The sequence below is a fragment of the Lampetra planeri genome, unplaced genomic scaffold, assembly GCF_965212315.1.
Source record: "Lampetra planeri unplaced genomic scaffold, kcLamPlan1.2.h2 scaffold_168, whole genome shotgun sequence".
NCBI lineage: Eukaryota > Metazoa > Chordata > Hyperoartia > Petromyzontiformes > Petromyzontidae > Lampetra > Lampetra planeri.
Genome location: NW_027614413.1, coordinates 65,255 through 85,634, shown reverse-complemented (window position 1 = coordinate 85,634; position 20,380 = coordinate 65,255). Strand labels below are relative to the sequence as shown.

The 20,380-nt window shown below is 52.2% G+C and overlaps 1 protein-coding gene across 1 annotated transcript in view; it reads left to right on the top strand.

Moving 5' to 3' along the window:
• Positions 1–16,099, top strand: part of LOC144739726 (uncharacterized) — a 36,078-nt gene extending 19,979 nt beyond the window's left edge. Inside the window, exons 9-23 of the mRNA XM_078622644.1 lie at positions 1,474–1,515; positions 2,161–2,408; positions 3,005–3,182; positions 5,323–5,570; positions 6,245–6,428; positions 7,251–7,473; positions 7,827–8,005; positions 8,429–8,501; positions 11,100–11,200; positions 11,507–11,538; positions 12,111–12,276; positions 12,749–12,780; positions 13,279–13,404; positions 14,486–14,658; positions 15,264–16,099. Coding sequence (XP_078478770.1) covers positions 1,474–1,515; positions 2,161–2,408; positions 3,005–3,182; positions 5,323–5,570; positions 6,245–6,428; positions 7,251–7,473; positions 7,827–8,005; positions 8,429–8,501; positions 11,100–11,200; positions 11,507–11,538; positions 12,111–12,276; positions 12,749–12,780; positions 13,279–13,404; positions 14,486–14,658; positions 15,264–15,426 — 2,168 coding nt within the window. The 3' untranslated portion in view covers positions 15,427–16,099. The remainder of the gene's footprint in view (positions 1–1,473; positions 1,516–2,160; positions 2,409–3,004; positions 3,183–5,322; positions 5,571–6,244; positions 6,429–7,250; positions 7,474–7,826; positions 8,006–8,428; positions 8,502–11,099; positions 11,201–11,506; positions 11,539–12,110; positions 12,277–12,748; positions 12,781–13,278; positions 13,405–14,485; positions 14,659–15,263) is intronic.
• The last annotated feature ends 4,281 nt before the right edge of the window (positions 16,100–20,380 follow it).

The window sequence follows — 20,380 nt, the reverse complement described above, 5'->3', positions numbered from 1 at the left end:
TGTGTAGTGTAGTGTATAGTGTAGTGTGTAGTAGTGTATAGTGTATGTGTAGTGTATAGTGTAGTGTATAGTGTGTAGTGTAGAAGTGTATCGTGTATGTGTAGTGTATAGTGTAGTAGTGTAGTGTATAGTGTAGTGTATAGTGTGTAGTGTAGTGTATAGTGTAGAAGTGTATAGTGTATGTGTAGTGTAGTGTATAGTGTAGTGTATAGTGTATGTGTAGTGTATAGTGTAGTGTGTAGTAGTGTATAGTGTATGTGTAGAAGTGTATAGTGTATGTGTAGTGTATAGTGTAGAAGTGTATAGTGTATGTGTAGTGTATAGTGTAGTGTAGTATCGTGTGTATAATAGTGTGTACTGTATATTGAAGTGTATATTGTGAAGTGTAAAGTAGTGTATAGTGTAGTGTATAGTGTGGTATGTAGTGTATAGTGTAGTACTCACATTGTGCATAACCAACTGCGCTAATCGGAGGTGTGGAGGGAAGGACAACAAACTAAACTCACAAAGCAGTTCTACAGAAATTAGTTTTCAATTTAGTATAGCGCTGTCGTGTATAGTGTTGTGTAGTGTAGATCCAATGTCAATACTATTTTAGTTAAACCGTTGCGTCACTATTAGGCATGATGTTAACTCTCTCGCCCGGTATGCGGGAGGCCGTGGGTTTGATCCCGACCCTGACATCACGCGTTTTGATTATTTGGCTCCTATAAATGTCCACGTGATGACGATCAGCCAATCTTGACTTGAAGCTTTCGTGACTGCGGGAATCCATACTCTTTGGTTCTTTCGGTAAAGTCACGAAGGTAGAAAAATGAAATAAATCACGACGTTTTGGGCGCAACACAAGCATCCCTCATCAGGTGGGAAAGCGTGGTGACGATTATCCACTTCGTTGAGATGCTGTCGTTTGTGATAGCCAGGTCGTTTCTGAAAGAGAGCTATGCAGCTTTAGTGGCCCTTACACCTTGTAAAATAAAGAGAGTTTCAAAGAGTCCCATGCAGAGGTCGCAACCGGGTACCAGATACCCGTGTACCCTACCCGATACCCGGCTACCTGTACTCGGCCGGGTACGGGTAGCCGTTTGCGACCCTGATGCGGCCGGGTACGAGTACAGGTAGACCGTGAGTCACTGGTGAGTAACTGTTTGTCACTCATTTCCCAACGTCTTGTCTCCTCTCACAATTCAAGTTCCTAGAATCAACCCACCCGCGCCTGCAACATGGCTTCATCCCAGAGGTCGCAATCGGGTACCCGATACCCGTACCCTACCCGTACCCTACCCGTACCGGGCCGGGTACGGGTAGGGTATGGGTACGGCCGGGTACGGGTACCCATTTGCAACCCTGGTGCGGCCGGGTACGGGTAAGGAATCAAAACCTGTTTGCGACCTCTGGTCCCATGGTTTAGAACGTGATCTGTTGATGCCTGGTGACTGATGATGCCTCTCCTACCTCTGCTTGTGTTTGCAGCTCCGTGTTTCTGCACTGCCGGCAAGACGGTCACCCCTGCAGGTGCGTGTGCCAGTCTAGTTCTAAATCTAACTCGTACTCTGGAGATGCTCGATTATCCGCACGAATGACGGGAAGGATGGCCGCGTACAATTCCAAAAGCGCGGATGATCCAAAAGCATAACCATTTTCCGCGTATCTCCATGCCAAAGATTGACGATCGACCTTTCAGTGATGAGCGCGCTCAGTGACAATGAGATTTTGCTGGCTCCTGCCCAGCAGACGACTCGGCCCACTGAGTGGTTGGCAGAGCCACAGCCAATCAGCATCAATCAAACTCAGCCACAGCCAATCAGCATCAATCACACTCAGCCCACTGAGTGGGTGACAGCAGAGCCACAGCCAATCAGCATCAATCACACTCAGCCCACTGAGTGGGTGACAGCAGAGCCACAGCCAATCAGCACGATGCAAGAGCAGTAGTAGCACATCGCAGTATTAACCAGGGCTGCCGGCTGGTTTCAGAACCTTCGTAAACCCTCTTGTTTCTCTGTGCCCCCAGGCGAGGTGCTATACAACACCACGCAGTGGGACGGCAAGTGTAGTAGTAGCAGTAGCAGCGGTATCTCTACGCTCGACACGCACATCGCAGTATTAACCAGGGCTGCCGGCTGGTTCCGAACCCTCTTGTTTCTCTGTACCCCCCAGGCGAGGTGCTGTACAACACCACGCAGCGGGACGGCAAGTGCCGCGTGGCCATCTGCAGGCCGGACTGCTCGGGCGTGGAGGCGAGCGTGGTGCCGTGCCCGGCCACCACGGCCTTCGTCACGGCCGTGCGGACCACCGCTAAGCCGCCGCCCACCAGACCTCCGCCCACCAAGGCTCCGCCCACAAAGCCTCCGCCCACAAAGCCTCCACCAATCGGCGACTGCGACGCTCTGGTGCCACCTCGCGCGGTGAGCTCGAACGGGGCCTTCCGGTGTAGAATGGCCGCTCGTAGTTTGTCCGGTGCGCGGCGAGTGTTTGATGTAGTGGGCAGTGTAGTGTATAGTGGTATTTAGTCGTGTCGTGTAGTGTGTCGTGCAATCTATGGTAGTGTATAGTAGTGAATAGTGTAGTGTATAGTGTAATATAGTAGTGTAGTGTATAGTAGTGAATAGTGTAGTGTGTAGTGTAGTATAGTAGTGTAGTGTATAGTAGTGAATAGTGTAGTGTATAGTGTAGTATGTAGTGTAGTGTATAGTGTAGTGTATAGTGTAATATAGTAGTGTAGTGTATAGTAGTGAATAGTGTAGTGTATAGTGTAATATAGTAGTATAGTGTATAGTAGTGAATAGTGTAATGTGTAGTGTATAGTAGTGTATAGTGTAGTATATATTGTAGTATATAGTGTAGTGTATAGTAGTGCATAGTGTAGTGTATAGTGTAGTGTATAGTGTAGTGTACAGTACAGTATATAGTGTAGTGTGTCATATCACGCTGCGGCTCCGTGTCATGTCACGCTAACGCCACTGCTGCTGCGTTCGCGTCGTCCCCCCGCCGCCCCCCGCAGCTCGGAGAGACGTGGAACACGGCCGACTGCATGGTGGCCACGTGCCTGGGCAGCGGCTCCAAGGTCAGCATGGAGAAGAGGCCCTGCACGGAGCTACCGGCGCCCGTGTGCGTCTCCGGGCGCAAGCCCGTGCGCGCCCCGGACGTCGACGGCTGCTGCTTCCACTGGCAGTGCGACTGTGAGTGGCGACGATCGCGGGCGCGGGACTACGGGGGACTCCGCCGCGACTAACGGACCAGCCGACTTACGAAGCTTCGCGGGATACGATACAGCAGTCGTGCTTGATACAGCTATCGTACTTGATACAGCTAAGTGCTTGATACAGCTAAGTGCTTGATACAGCTAAGTGCTTGATACAGCTAAGTGCTTGATACAGCTAAGTGCTTGATACAGCTATAGTACTTGATACAGCTAAGTGCTTGATACAGCTAAGTGCTTGATACAGCTAAGTGCTTGATACAGCTAAGTGCTTGATACAGCTAAGTACTTGATACAGCTAAGTGCTTGATACAGCTAAGTGCTTGATACAGCTAAGTGCTTGATACAGCTAAGTGCTTGATACAGCTAAGTGCTTGATACAGCTATAGTGCTTGATACAGCTAAGTACTTGATACAGCTAAGTGCTTGATACAGCTAAGTGCTTGATACAGCTAAGTGCTTGATACAGCTAAGTGCTTGATACAGCTAAGTGCTTGATACAGCTAAGTACTTGATACAGCTAAGTGCTTGATACAGCTAAGTGCTTGATACAGCTAAGTGCTTTATACAGCTAAGTACTTGATACAGCTAAGTGCTTGATACAGCTAAGTGCTTGATACAGCTAAGTGCTTGATACAGCTAAGTACAGCTAAGTGCTTGATACAGCTAAGTGCTTGATACAGCTAAGTGCTTGATACAGCTAAGTGCTTGATACAGCTAAGTGCTTGATACAGCTAAGTGCTTGATACAGCTAAGTACTTGATACAGCTAAGTGCTTGATACAGCTAAGTACTTGATACAGCTAAGTGCTTGATACAGCTAAGTGCTTGATACAGCTAAGTGCTTGATACAGCTAAGTGCTTGATACGGCTAAGTGCTTGATACAGCTAAGTACTTGATACAGCTAAGTGCTTGATACAGCTAAGTGCATGATACAGCTAAGTACTTGATACAGCTAAGTACTTGATACAGCTAAGTACTTGATACAGCTAAGTGCTTGATACAGCTAAGTGCTTGATACAGCTAAGTGCTTGATACAGCTAAGTACTTGATACAGCTAAGTACTTGATACAGCTAAGTACTTGATACAGCTAAGTGCTTGATACAGCTATCGTGCTTGATACAGCAATACAAGCAATCGTCATCAGGTGGGACAACCACAGTAAGAGAAAACTGCTGAAGTAGGCTCAGACAAAACGTCGTGATCTATTATTAATTTTCTACCCACGTGACTTTACCGAAAGAACCAAAGAGTGTGGATCCCTGCAGTCATGAAAGCTTCAAATCAAGATTAAACTTATACCATGAGACATCTCCTTTACCAGTGGCAAAATATAGTAGGTTTTTACCCTTTCAACTGGTACAAAAACTGACACCTTTATACAAGGCATCATGTTTACAATAACCACAACACAAGCAGTCAGTTGAAAGGGTAAAAACCTACTACTATATTTTGCCACTGGTAAAGGAGATGTCTCATAGTGTAAATACTTACCCCGAGCTCTCAATACTCTGATAGTGCACTGTCTTTGAGTTGTCGTCATCTGGTCCAACACCAATGGAGACTAGGCTCTAAGAAAAGTTGTCCCAGGTGTGGACCAATCAACTTCAAGGGCAGTGCATATCATTATCATCATCAGAGTTGTTTCTTTTTGTTTGCATTTTGACTGCTTGTGTTGTGTTACTACCTAGGCCACATTGCCCGAAACGACCACAAATACCAGCTATTAAAGCAAATCCTGGAAGGAAAAATCGAAGGGAAAAAACGACCAGGACGGCCAAAAACGACATGGCTCAGTAACATCAAAACATGGCTACAATTAACAACAGCACAAACTCTACACGCCGTGCTAGACCGGGACCAATATTATCGTGAAGTCGCACACGCCGTTAGGCAGCACTAAAGAAGAAGAAGTTGTGGTTATTGCAAACATGATGCCTTGTATAAAGGTGTCAATTTTTGTACCAGTTGAAAGGGTAAAAACCTACTACTACAAGATTCAACTATATTCACGCCATCTTTGACCCCAAGAAGAAAATCAACACCGACGTGATTACGTCTTAACAGCCCCCCCCCCCGCCCCCCTAACCCCGACAACCCTCCCACCCCCGCCACGCAGGCCTCTGCACGGGCTACGGAGACCCCCACATGCGCACGTTCGACGGCGCGAAGTTCACGCTGCTGGACCCGTGCAGCTACGTGCTGCTGCAGGAGAAGCAGAAGACCTACGACCTCTCCATCAGCGCCGAATTCTTCGACTGCGACGCTCGTCATCACGTCTCGTGCCCCCGCACGCTCATCATCGCCTACAAGGGCAACGAGCTGCGTGTCGGCCTCGCCTCCGAGGTCGACTTCGCCCTGCGCAAGGTCAGCCACCCCCCCCCCACCCCCCGGCCTCCCTGCAGAGGTCGCAAACGGGTTTTGATTCCTTACCCGTACCCGTACCCGGCCGCACCAGGGTCGCAAACGGGTACCCGTACCCAACCGGGTACAGGTACCCGTTCCCTACCCGTACCCTACCTGAAATGAGTGACAAACGGTTACTCACCGGTGACTCACGGTCTACCCGTACCCGTACCCGGCCGCACCAGGGTCGCAAACGGGTACCCGTACCCGTACCTGGCCGGGTACGGGTAGCCGGGTATCGGGTAGGGTACGGGTATCGGGTACCCGGTTGAGACCTCTGCCCCCCTGCCCCACCCCCCCCACCCCCCCGCCATCGCGACCAATGTAATTGGTGATAGTCTAATGTAGTATTGTAGTGTGTAGAGTATGGTATTGTATATCTTTGTATAGTGTAGTGTATAGTGTAGTGTATAGTGTAGTGTATTGTAGTATATATAGTGTAGTGTATAGTAGTGTGTAGTGTATTGTAGTGTATAGTGTAGTGTATAGTGCAGTGTATCTAGCATCTGAAAGCACGCGGCATGGTGACCGTCTATCCGATGACCCAGATCAAAAGCCACCGCCGCCACCGCTGGGAAGATGACATCGTCGCTTGTTTGTTTTTGACGTTTCCGCACCGTCTCTCGCCCCCTCAGATCCAGCTGAACGGGCAGACGAAGAAGGCTCCGTTCACTGACAAGGGCTTCCAGGTGTCGTCGGTGAAGACGGACGACTTCGTGGTGATCGCTGATATCCGCGTCAAGATCCAGTTCAACGGCCTGGGCTTCCTCATCGACGTGCCCAGGGAGCTGTTCGGAGACAACACGGAGGGACAGTGCGGTACGTGCGGACGGTGACGGTGTAGACGGTGTAGACGGTGTAGATGGTGATGGTGTAGAAATGTGTCGTAACCCTCCACCACCCGACACGGCCAATCAGTAAAAAGTGTCACGTTGACAAAAGACAAATAGTTCACTGCTTTAGCCCACCGGTGTGTTGAAGCGTGAAACCACAACATTTACAATTTGAGTACGACGTTTCGCTGTTAATTGCATCCAGCATCATCGGGCAATTCGCCAGAATGGTGGAGGGTTACGACACATTTATAAATAACGCGATCTAAACCAAAAAACGTTGATTATGAATAATATTGGTCGCGAAAGCCTACGTGTTAAACTGATGGTGTAGAAGTTGATTGTCCACGTGATGATGATGACGACATCAGACCACGTGATTGAGCTGCTATCGTCCGTGATGGGCACGCCGCTTCTGACAATCTGAGCTGCTTCGTAGCAGCTCAGCTGGAGCCTCGCACCTGGCAAGATGGAAACTAAAAACAGTAAATTTTATTTGTGCGTCGATTCGAAGCGATTTGTTTACCTTTCATACATTCTGCACTCCTATCGTGTCTGTGAGTATTGTTTGTTGTTGTTGTGTTTGTTGTTGTTGTTCTGACCGCATGCCCCTACTGGACATCTCTGGAACAACAGAGCAACATATCTCATCGGATGCCTCCAGGGAAGATAAATACAAAATATTCAGATTCTGAGAATGACCGTCGCGGCCGCGCCCTCCTGCTCCTTCACTCCTCCTCAACCTCCTCTTCTCCTCCCCCCCCCACTCCTCCACCTGCCCCCCCCCCCCCCCCCCCCCCCCCCCCAGGGAGGTGCAACAACGACCGCACCGACGACTGCTCCGGGCGGGACGGAGCGTCGCGGCCCGTCGACAACTGCTGCCTGTCCACGGCGCAGGACTGGCTGATCGCTGACGCCGCGAGGCCGCAGTGCGTGAGGCCCCAGCTGCCGCCCGGCGGGGGATGCAAGCCGCCGCCGCCGCCACCAGCGGACTGCGAAGGCGCCAAGATCTGCGACCAGCTGATCCTGGAGTAAGACGCTCGCTCGTTCGCTGGCGACCCTCTCACTGGCTCGCGACCCTCTCCCTCGCTAGCGACCCGCGGGTGGTTCCTCCCACCACCCCCTCTCTCCTCCCCCCTCCTCCCCCTCCCCCACCTCCCTCCTTTACCTCCTCCCCCTCCTCCATCCACTGCCTCTTCCCACCCCCCCCCCCCCCCCCCTTCGGGGTAGGAGTCTATCCACGTGTAGCCGCTACAGCACCCCCCCCCCCCCACGCCGTAAGTTCACTCGCTCGCTCGCGTCTCCCCGGAGGACGTTGCCATTCGCCCATCTCAATCTCCTCCACCACCTCCTCCACCTCCTCCTCCACCACCTCCTCGGCTAGGAACTTCAAGTCGTGCAAGGATGACGTGGACCTGAGCGTGTACCACGAGGGCTGCAAGTTCGACCACTGCGTCGCGAACCGCACGGAGATCGACTGCTCCAGCGCGCAGACGGCCGCGGCGGAGTGCGGTCGCGTGGGGAAGTGCGTCGACTGGAGGTCGCTGTCCCAAGGACGCTGCCGTGAGTCGTGCCCGAGGGGGGGACGGGGGGAGGACCGTGTCCCGAAACGTCGGACGTTTGGAACGCAAAGAGACAAAAAAAAACAAAGAAGTGGTTTTACCCTTTCTGGCAGTAATGAAACAGGAGTCGTGTTAAGATGTGAAAACCCAAAACAGAAACCTTTAGCAAGGAATCATGTCGCTGCATTAGCCACAGTTGTTGTGGTGAACATTCAAACTAAAAAACACTCCCCTACGACACAATACACTACACTATACACTACTATACACTACAACACTACACACTAGACTATACACTACACTATACACTACAACACTATACACTATGCTATACACTACACTATACACTATACACTACTACACTATACACTACACAACAACAAGCGGCATCTCTAGAGAAATTGTTGTTCAATGTCTTTCGCAGCGTTCGAGTGCCCGGGCCAGCTGGTGTACAAGGCGTGCGCAGCCAAGGTGGAGATCACCTGCGGCGTGGAGACGTGAGCCCTCAACCCCACTCACATCATCACCATCACTCACATCATCACCATCACTCACATCACTCACATCATCACCATCACTCACATCATCACCATCACTACCATCACTCACATCATCACCATCACTACCATCACTCACATCATCACCATCACTCACATCATCACCATCACTCACATCATCACCATCACTACCATCACTCACATCATCACCATCACTACAATCACCATCACTCACATCATCACTACCATCACTCACATCATCACTACCATCACTCACATCATCACCATCACTCACATCATCACCATCACTCACATCATCACCATCACTCACATCACTCACATCATCACCATCACTCACATCATCACCATCACTACCATCACTCACATCATCACCATCACTACCATCACTCACATCATCACCATCACTACCATCACTCACATCATCACCATCACTCACATCATCACTACCATCACTCACATCATCACCATCACTCACATCATCACCATCACTCACATCATCACCATCACTCACATCATCACCATCACTACCATCACTCACATCATCACCATCACTCACATCATCACCATCACTACCATCACTCACATCACTCACATCATCACCATCACTCACATCATCACCATCACTACCATCACTCACATCATCACCATCACTCACATCATCACCATCACTACCATCACTCACATCATCACTACCATCACTCACATCATCACCATCACTACAATCACCATCACTCACATCATCACTACCATCACTCACATCACTCACATCATCACTACCATCACTCACATCATCACCATCACTCACATCACTCACATCATCACCATCACTCACATCATCACCATCACTCACATCACTCACATCATCACTACCATCACTCACATCATCACCATCACTACAATCACCATCACTCACATCATCACTACCATCACTCACATCATCACTACCATCACTCACATCATCACCATCACTCACATCATCACCATCACTCACATCACTCACATCATCACCATCACTCACATCACTCACATCATCACCATCACTACCATCACTCACATCATCACCATCACTACCATCACTCACATCATCACCATCACTACCATCACTCACATCATCACCATCACTCACATCATCACTACCATCACTCACATCATCACCATCACTCACATCATCACTACCATCACTCACATCATCACCATCACTACAATCATCACCATCACTCACATCATCACCATCACTCACATCATCACCATCACTACCATCACTCACATCATCACCATCACTCACATCATCACCATCACTACCATCACTCACATCACTCACATCATCACCATCACTCACATCACTCACATCATCACCATCACTCACATCATCACCATCACTCACATCATCACCATCACTACCATCACTCACATCATTACCATCACTACCATCACTCACATCATCACCTTCACTACCATCATCACCATCACTCACATCATCACTCACATCACCACCATCACTCACATCATCACCATCACTACCATCATCACCATCACTACCATCACTCACATCATCACCATCACTACCATCATCACCATCACTCACATCATCACCATCACTACCATCATCACCATCACTCACATCATCACCATCACTACCATCATCACCATCACTCACATCACTCACATCATCACCATCACTCACATCATCACCATCACTCACATCATCACCATCACTCACATCATCACCATCACTACCATCATCACCATCACTACCATCACTCACATCATCACCATCACTCACATCATCACCATCACTCACATCATCACCATCACTACCATCATCACCATCACTCACATCATCACCATCACTACCATCATCACCATCACTCACATCACCATCACTACCATCACACACATCACTCACATCACACACATCACTCACATCATCACCATCACTCACATCATCACCATCACTCACATCATCACCATCACTCACATCATCACCATCACTACCATCATCACCATCACTACCATCACTCACATCATCACCATCACTACCATCACACACATCACTCACATCACTCACATCATCACCATCACTCACATCACTCACATCACACACATTACTCAGATCACTACCAACACTACCATCACACACATCACTCACATCATCACCATCACACACATCACTCACATCACTCACATCATCACCATCACTCACATCATCACCATCACTACCATCACACACATCACTCACATCACTACCATCACACAAATCACTCACATCATCACTATCACTCACATCACACACATCACTACCAACACTACCATCACTACCATCACTCACATCACTACCAACACTACCATCACTACCATCAGTCCATCACTCACATCACACACATCACTCCAAAACTCCCATCACTCCAACACTCCCATCACTACCAACACTCCCAGCACTCCAACACTCCCACACATCCCCGCGTGTGCCCACGCATGTTCACACATGTCCCCGCGTGTGTGTGTCCCCTCCCCCCCCCCGTGTGTCCACACGTGCCCACACACGTGCCCACACACGCGTGTGTGTGTCCCGTGCAGTGCCGAGGAGGGCAGCGTATGGGTGGGTGAGGGCTGCTTCTGTCCAGAAGGCCAGAAGCTGCAGGAGGCCGGCTCGGACGTGTGCGTGGACGCGTGTCCTGGTAAGGCCACGAGGCTTGTGTGTGGACACGTGTCCTGGTAAGGCCACGAGGCTTGCTTGGACGTGTCCTGGTAAGGCGACGAGGCTTGTGTGTGGACGCGTGTCCTGGTAAGGCCACGAGGCTGTCAGAGTACATGGCGCTTACGATAAAGACTTGATTCCCCGTGAGTGGTATTTATCTATTTGGTGTTTAAACATCTTAACGCACCTCCTGTTTTATTGCCATGAAATGCAAATAGCTTCTTAATCCTCCGGTCTAAACACAGATGCTGACTCACCTCTCTCTCCCCTCTCTCGTGGCTTGCAGACTGCTGGACAAGCGACCACATCCCCAAATACGTGAGTGCCGACTTAGTATTGAGTCTATGGGCAGTGTTGAGTCTATGGGGCAGTGCTGAGTCTATGGTGCAGTGTTGAGTCTATGGGCAGTGTTGAGTCTATGGGCAGTGTTGAGTCTATGGGCAGTGCTGAGTCTATGGGGCAGTGCTGAGTCTATGGTGCAGTGTTGAGTCTATGGGCAGTGTTGAGTCTATGGGCAGTGCTGAGTCTGTGGGCAGTGCTGAGTCTGTGGGCAGTGCTGAGTCTATGGGGCAGTGCTGAGTCTATGGTGCAGTGTTGAGTCTATGGGCAGTGTTGAGTCTATGGGCAGTGCTGAGTCTGTGGGCAGTGCTGAGTCTGTGGGCAGTGCTGAGTCTATGGGGCAGTGCTGAGTCTATGGTGCAGTGTTGAGTCTATGGGCAGTGTTGAGTCTATGGGCAGTGCTGAGTCTATGGTGCAGTGTTGAGTCTATGGGCAGTGTTGAGTCTGTGGGCAGTACTGAGTCTGTGGGCAGTGCTGAGTCTATGGTGCAGTGTTGAGTCTGTGGGCAGTACTGAGTCTGTGGGCGTGTGTGTGTTGCCTCCTCCATGCAGGCTGGTGACACGTGGCTGGAAGGCTGCGACCAGAAGTCCTGCCTGGCTGGTGGACAGGTGGAGTCGTCGGCCGTGCCGTGCCTCCAGCCGACCCCCTCGTGTCCCCCGGGGGTCAACGTCGTCCCGGCCGCTGGTGCCGACGCGTGCTGCCCGGCCCTGCAGTGCGGTGAGGGTCGCGCGCCGGTTTCGTCATCGGCAGCAACGGCAGTGGTCAGGCGGAGACCCGGCACTGCACCATAGGGGGTTGAGGTTGGGGTTGTGGTTTTGGGTTGGGGTTGTGGGGTTGTGGGTTTAGGTTTGGGGTGGGGTTGTGGGGTTGTGGTTGGGGTTGTGGTTTTGGGTTGGGGTTGTGGGTTTAGGTTTGGGGTGGGGTTGTGGGGTTGTGGTTTTGGGTTGTGGTTAGGGTTGTGGGTTTGGTTTGGTGTTGGGGATTATGTGTTTAAAATTGGGGTTTGGGGTTGTGGGTTATGGGGTTGGGTTGGGTTGGGGTTTTGGGTTGGAGTTCAGAGTTCGCTAACGAAGGGGAAGGGGAGACCCTCCGTGGTGGTGGGATGGAGGAGTTTGTGCGACGTTCACGCCGCGTCCGTCCGTGACTCTCAAGACGCCGCTGTCGCCTCTCTGCCCCCTTCCCCCAACAGATGCCTGCGTGTACGGCGATAAGTCCTATGAGGTAAGGGTCTGTCTGTCGGTATGGCTGTCTGTCTGTCTAACCCTACAATCACCACCAGCACCACCTCCTCCACCACCTCCACCACCTCCTCCACCACCACCTGCTCCACCACCTCCACCACCTCCTCCACCACTACCTCCACCTCCACCACCACCACCACCACCACCACCAGCACCACCTCCTCCACCACCTCCTCCACCACCTCCACCACCCCCTCCACCACTACCTACTCCACCACCACCTCCTCCACCTCCACCACCATCAGCACCACCTCCTCCACCACTACCTCCTCCACCACCTCCTCCTTCTCCACCACCACCACCACCACCTCCACCACTACCTCCTCCACCACTACCTCCTCCACCACTACCTCCTCCATCACCACCACCACCACCTCCTCCACCTCCTCCTCCACCACCTCCTCCTCCACCACCTCCTCCACCACTACCATCACCCACCCCCTAACTCTACCATCACCACCCCTGCCGCCCGCTGTAGGTTGGTAGTAGCTGGAGGCACCCGTCGGACAGCTGCGTGCAGTTCTCGTGTGCGGCGCACCAGGGCAGCGCAGCCCTCGTGGAGACGGTGACCAGCTGCGCCGCCTTCGACCTGTCCAGCTGCAAGGTTCGCCTCCCGGGTCGGCGGCGTCACCCTCCAGAGGGAGGAAGGCCCTGGCCACTCACACAGCTGTGTTCAGTTATGGCAGGGTTCACACCCGTGTAGAGTGAGTCTGAGTTCACACCCGTGTTCAGTTATGGCAGAGTTCACGGCTGTGTAGAGTGAGTCTGAGTTCACAGCTGTGTAGAGTGAGTCTGAGTTCACAGCTGTGTAGAGTGAGTCTGAGTTCACAGCTGTGTAGAGTGAGTCTGGGTTCACACCCGTGTAGAGTGAGTCTGAGTTCACACCCGTGTAGAGTGAGTCTGAGTTCACAGCTGTGTAGAGTTAGTCTGGGTTCACACCCGTGTAGAGTGAGTCTGAGTTCACAGCTGTGTAGAGTGAGTCTCAGTTCACAGCTGTGTAGAGTGAGTCTGAGTTCACAGCTGTGTAGAGTGAGTCTGAGTTCACAGCTGTGTAGAGTGAGTCTCAGTCCACAGCTGTGTAGAGTGAGTCTGAGTTCACAGCTGTGTAGAGTGAGTCTCAGTTCACAGCTGTGTAGAGTGAGTCTGAGTTCACAGCTGTGTAGAGTGAGTCTGGGTTCACACCCGTGTAGAGTGAGTCTGAGTTCACAGCTGTGTAGAGTTAGTCTGGGTTCACACCCGTGTAGAGTGAGTCTGAGTTCACAGCTGTGTAGAGTGAGTCTCAGTTCACAGCTGTGTAGAGTGAGTCTGAGTTCACAGCTGTGTAGAGTGAGTCTGAGTTCACAGCTGTGTAGAGTGAGTCTCAGTCCACAGCTGTGTAGAGTGAGTCTGAGTTCACAGCTGTGTAGAATGAGTCTCAGTTCACAGCTGTGTAGAGTGAGTCTGAGTTCACAGCTGTGTAGAGTGAGTCTCAGTTCACAGCTGTGTAGAGTTAGTCTGAGTTCACACCCGTGTAGAGTTACAACTTGCAGATATCTCCTAACAGGGGCAAGGGTTTAAGACGCGGCCGCTCACGAACAGCGCCCGCCTCCAAACAGCCGACGGTTTCCCAAACGGTGGTGGTCGGTTGCTTTGGCGGTTCGTGGCGGTGAAACGGTCCGTCCGGCGTCGGTGTGTTGTGCGCGCAGAGCCCCCCCACGTACGACGAGTCGGGCTGCTGCCCCGTGCAGTGCGAGCGCAACGACACCTCGCGGCCCAAGTGTGACTCGTTCACCACCAGCGAGAGCATCTCCGTGGGCTCCTGCGTCAGCGAGCCCGTCGAGCTGGGACACTGCAGCGGCAACTGCCCCTCCTCGACACGGTGAGTGGCCCGCGCGGTGGGACCTGCCCTCTCCGTGGCACGGTAGTGTCCAAGTTGAGACCTGCTCGCTCCGTGACACGGTAGTGTCCAAGTTGAGACCTGCCCACTCCTCGACACGGTAGTGTCCAAGTTGAGACCTGCTCACTCCTCGACACGGTAGTGTCCAAGTTGAGACCTGCTCACTCCTCGACACGGTAGTGTCCAAGTTGAGACCTGTCCACTCCGTGACATGGTAGTGTCCAAGTTGACACCTGCCCACTCCTCAACACGGTAATGTCCAAGTTGACACCTGCCCACTCCTCGACACGGTAGTGTCCAAGTTGAGACCTGCTCGCTCCTCAACACGGTAGTGTCCAAGTTGAGACCTGCCCACTCCTCGACACGGTAGTGTCCAAGTTGAGACCTGCTCACTCCTCGACACGGTAGTGTCCAAGTTGAGACCTGTCCACTCCGTGACACGGTAGTGTCCAAGTTGAGACCTGCTCACTCCGTGGCACGGTAGTGTCCAAGTTGACACCTGCCCACTCCGTGGCATGGTAGTGTCCAAGTGCCACCCCCACAGGATGCTCTTGGCTAAACGTCGCCCGCTCTGTGCCCGTGCCCAGGTTCGAGATGGGCGGGGTGGTCCACGAGTGCAGCTGCTGCCGGGAGACGGTGACGGAAGAGCGCAGCGCCGTGCTCCTGTGCGACGACGGCACCTCCAAGCAGTACAGCTACACCTTCGTCAAGGCGTGCGAGTGCCAGTCGGGCGACGCGTGGTGCCCGTAGGCCGCCGGCTGCACTCACGTGCACGCTCACGCGCACGCACGCACGTGCACGCACACTCAAGTGCACACTCACGCGCACGCACGCGCACGCACGCTCACTCACATGCACACGCACGCGCACACTCACTCACATGCACACTCACGTGCACACTCACATGCACACTCACATGCACACGCATGCGCACACTCACTCACATGCACACTCACGCGCACGCGCGCGCACTATGAATTGAACTCGTACAAAACCCGGAGGTGTGGGCGGATGCTGGGGTGAGGGTCTAGGGGAGGGAGCGGGCGATGCTTTGCAGGGCTGCAGAGAGAGGAGTTTGCCACCCGTGGCTTGGGAGATGTTCACGAACCTCTCCTGGTAAGCTGAGCGGGCGTGGGTTCAATCATAGACCCCCACAACGACGCCCGTTGCTGCTGCTGTTGCTGTGTATTTGGAGTTTGCGGTGTCTCTCTCGCTCCCTACCCATTGGTGGTCGCGTGGATCTGTCCTCCGGGTTGCTCCGGCTTTTCTGTTGCCAATCCACGGTTTTAGAATTTGACGTCGCCGCACGTTTAGAGCGGCGCTTTATCCACCTTCACTGCAGCCCTGCGTCACTTTCGGTTCTCAGTCGTTCGAAGAAGAAATGTACAACGTCAATAAATTCATCGGGTTTGGTGAAACGAGATCGCTGTCACTGACGTGCCTGTGATTGATTTATGTTTTCGATGATTTACCTTCTAAAGAAGAATCCGGCCATGCAAGGTGAAGAACGACTGCTCGACAGGGTTTGTCTGCTGCTATAAATGTCCACGTGGTGGTGATATTGGTCACGTGGTGGTGATATTGGTCACGTGGTGGTGATATTGGTCACGTGGTGGTGATATTGGTCACGTGGTTGTGGGAGCTGCCCACCACTACGCATTAGCTCAGTGGGGCTTTGCGTGCCTGCTAAAAGAAGAAAACGCAGTTTAATAGTCACGCAACAGAAAAATAAGAATACGAATTAACAAATGAAGTGAATAAAAATATCACGACGTTTCGATCGTGACGAAAGCAGTCGTCATCAGGCTGGTGTTGGGATCGAAACGTCGTGATTTTTTATTCACTTTATTTGTTATTAATATTGTTTCTTCTATTATGTGACTTTGCCGAAAGAGCCGTGGAATATGAACTCCTGCAGTCAAGAAAGTTCTAAATCTAAGCAGAGTAGTTTTAAGGGCTTGTGTAGTTTTACATCTGACTCGGAGGGAGCACGCATACGCACACACGCACACACACACACGTGCACGCGTGCGTCACGCACACACCTCCCAATGCTGAATAAAAACGAAAATGTACCTGCAAATGATTCGACCTGATCCACTGCTGGTGTGCGGGAAGGGTCGTGGGTTTGATCCCGACCCTGACGACGCCTGCTGCTGCTGTATGTTTGGAGTCTGCGTCTCTCTCCGTGGTCACTTGGATTTGTCTCCGGGTCCTCCGGGTTTTCCCTCCAACAGCAGCAGCAGCCATTGAGAATGGACGTCACGACGGGACAGACCCTGCAGGTGCCATGGGTTGTGCTGCTGTGCCAGGCTAGGTGCATGAGGAGGTCACGTGACAGACCCTGCAGGTGCCATGGGTTGTGCTGCTGTGCCTGAACCCTCGGGAAGGATCTGGGACCCAATCACGTGACCCCCCCCCCCCAGCCCCCCTCTTGGGGGCCCCTGTCAACTTGACTGGTCACGTGTTCTGTAGGGGCGGTACTACACCGACACACCCTGTCCTGTAGGGGCGGTACTACACTGACACACCCTGTCCTGTAGGGGCGGTACTACACCCACACAGCGTGTCCTGTAGGGGCGGCGCTGCCCGCATGTCCAGCCAGCGGAAAGAAGAGGCTCAAGTGGGCGTGGCACGGACTGGAGAAGACGTGGGCTGATGGGTGAGTGTGTGGGTGGGTGAGTGTGTGGGTGAGTGTGGGGAGCGGGTAGTGTAGCGGTTAGTGCGTTGCACTATGAACCTGGTGACCCGGGTTCGATTCCCGCTCACGGCTAACACCAGTGACGATTATCTGAACCGGTCCTGGGCTTCCCCTAGGTCGATGTAGCCTTAAATGAGTACTTGGTGCGGTGTGTAAACATCGCCACTGGGGAGACAAAGGCAGTCGGGCGTGGTGCTGGCCACCCACCCCCTCGTGTACCGTTCCGGCCTTCATAGGTGCTCGCTAAGAGCACTTGCCCCTACAGTCTGTTAAGGCTATACGGGGGATCTTTGTGGGTGAGTGTGTGGGTGGGTGAGTGTGTGGGTTTGTGAGTGAGTGGCTGTGTGGGTGAGACCCATACTCACCAAACAGAGACCGACAGACTCATCACACAGAGATCCACAGACTCACACAGAGACCGACAGACTCGCACAGAGACCCATATAGTGACAAATGTATTGAGTTCTGGAGACACTTGTAGAGGTAACTTCTTTATTATAATACAACACTCCAACAGTCCTGATACTCTGTTACAGCCTAGGTAGACAGCCTAGGTACACAGTATAGCGACGCAGCCTGCTCTTAGCGTACCTGACTCGAGCTACGCTCTGGGGTCCTCCGGCTACAATTACCCTAGGGGAGGCTAATTGACCCGACCCAGCCAAGGTGCGGGTCTAGACTCTGGCTCTCGGAACTCGCCCTTACAAGGACGTAGAGCCGGGAGTCCCAGAGTCCCACCACTGGCCCGCACAGCGTCCCGGCCCTTACAAGGTCAAGCGGGACGAGGGGTCCAGGGTCCTAAGCTGGCTGGTCTTGGGTCTTGAGCTGCGACTGGCCCCGATCGGCTGGGGAGTGGCTCTTTTATCCCTCTTGCCCATCGAGGGGTGGGGTTGTGTGGGCTCCCAGATACCCCACAGCCTCCCCGTTGGTGGCGCCAAGGGGCTCAGCTGTCTGGGTTGTCTGGGATCCTAGAGCCCGGCGCCGAGGGCTTAGCTGCCTAGGATCCTAGAGCCCCCAGCAGCCCCCCCCCCTCTTGGGCTGGCACAGTGGCCCCTCCCCTGGGGGTCCGAGCTACCTGCAGATGGGCCCTGTCCACCACTGCCAGTGTGGCCCATCTACGGCACTACACTAACATGACTTATTCAATGTTTGACGCTTATAGACAAAAGGTTACATGTACGCACACTATCAGACAAGTATTCATTCTAAATTATTGACAGGCATATTAACAAAATTTAATTACTGCACTGAAATATACTGAATCAGGTTACATCCTATTAACAAGAAGTTAATTAAAAAAATACGCACCATCTGCTAAACAGTGTATGTGTAGTAAGTATTTAGGAGGCTTTGACGACGGGGTCGGAGGCACACATGTATTAATACCAACTCGTGTACAGTAACGGGTACACACAACACTTGAAGGGGTATCGTCCCCTTCACTCGTCTAACAGGGAGACACAACGCCTAACCCCGCTATCCTACGCCCGAGTCCTCCACTACGGAGCTAGGGGAGGCTACCTATCCCAGCCCTGGTCAAGCTGGGATCCCGGCACCCTGAGTCTCCAGACCGGCTCTTATAAGAACGTCAGTCTGGGCTCTCGGGGCCACGCCACCGGCTTGCCCTGGTCGGTCCTGACAAGGACAGCGAGCCAGGGGAGCTCCGGGGCCTATTCTAGCTGGTCTTCACTCTTCGCTGGTTAAAGCTAACACTCGACCTCGAGCCCTCCGGCTCACCACCTTTTATAGCACTCGGCCCCCGGGAGGGGCCCGTGGGGGATGCAGGTGCGGACGTCGGTGTGAGCACCTCCTCTGTGTACGGCCCTAGCCACGCCCCTTGTGTTTGTTACCCATCCGTGCCCATACATTTCCACAATTACACCTCTACATATGTACAACATACTAATGCACCATTCAAAACGAGTCGGCCATTTCATGCTGGCATCTGGGTCAACATTTAGCAAATTCCAAACATTACCTACAAACTCCACAACCAAGATGCCACATCAACCATCGCCCCCTACTGACAGGCTTTGGTCCACATGCAGGCCGGTGCAGGGCCACCACCTTGTGCCACACAGGGGTAGCTGCTACTTGGGGATACTCTTCGAGTGTTTGAAACGAGATACGATACAAAACTTCGAGTTGCCGAGGCGATTAAGCAAGCACAATATAAATGCAATTGATAACATTGAATGCTTGGGAGCTTATTGGCTCCCACTCCTGGTTAGAGATCTTCTCAACACACAGGTCCACAAAGACTGGCCGCTCTTACCCTGCAGGTTGCACCTAGGAATTGAGTGTTCAACTTCACATTCTTGTCATTAAAGGCCTGTGAGAAAGGTGCATCTATTGGAGCGACATCGTCTCTGGCTTACACATCTACCGGTCTCCATTTGACTTTGCATCGTCTCGGAGGAAGTCCACCCACACCTCCACTTCCACAAACTGCTGGGAGTTGCCTCGCTCTGCCTCACAGTCAGAATTCTCCTCCTGCTTCACGTTGCCTCCATCGATGTGAAGGTCAGATTTTGGAGTTGACTCTTCATCTTCACATTTTACCATCACTTTTTCGCTCTTCACCATCACGTCTTCACATTTCACCTTCACCTCCTCATATTTCACCTTGACACCTTTAAAAGCGTCCAAGCTGGGATTTTCTTCCGGTTCTTGTTTCATGAGGGATGGGCTCATTGCGGCACGTTGACTTTCACAAGCTGATTTCAGACTCCGCTCCTTGTGGATATTCTGATGCTTGTGTGTTCTCTGGTGTCTTTGAAAATGTGGTGACCATGCAAACGCCTTCCCGCACACACTGCACTTGAAGGGTTTCTCTCCCGTGTGTGTTTTCTGGTGTGCAACAAGAGTATATGAAAGTGCAAACGCCTTCCCACACACACTACACTTGAAGGGTTTCTCTCCCGTGTGTGTTCTCTGGTGTTTTATAAGAGTCGATGAACGTGCAAACGCCTTCCCACACACACTGCACTTGAAGGGTTTCTC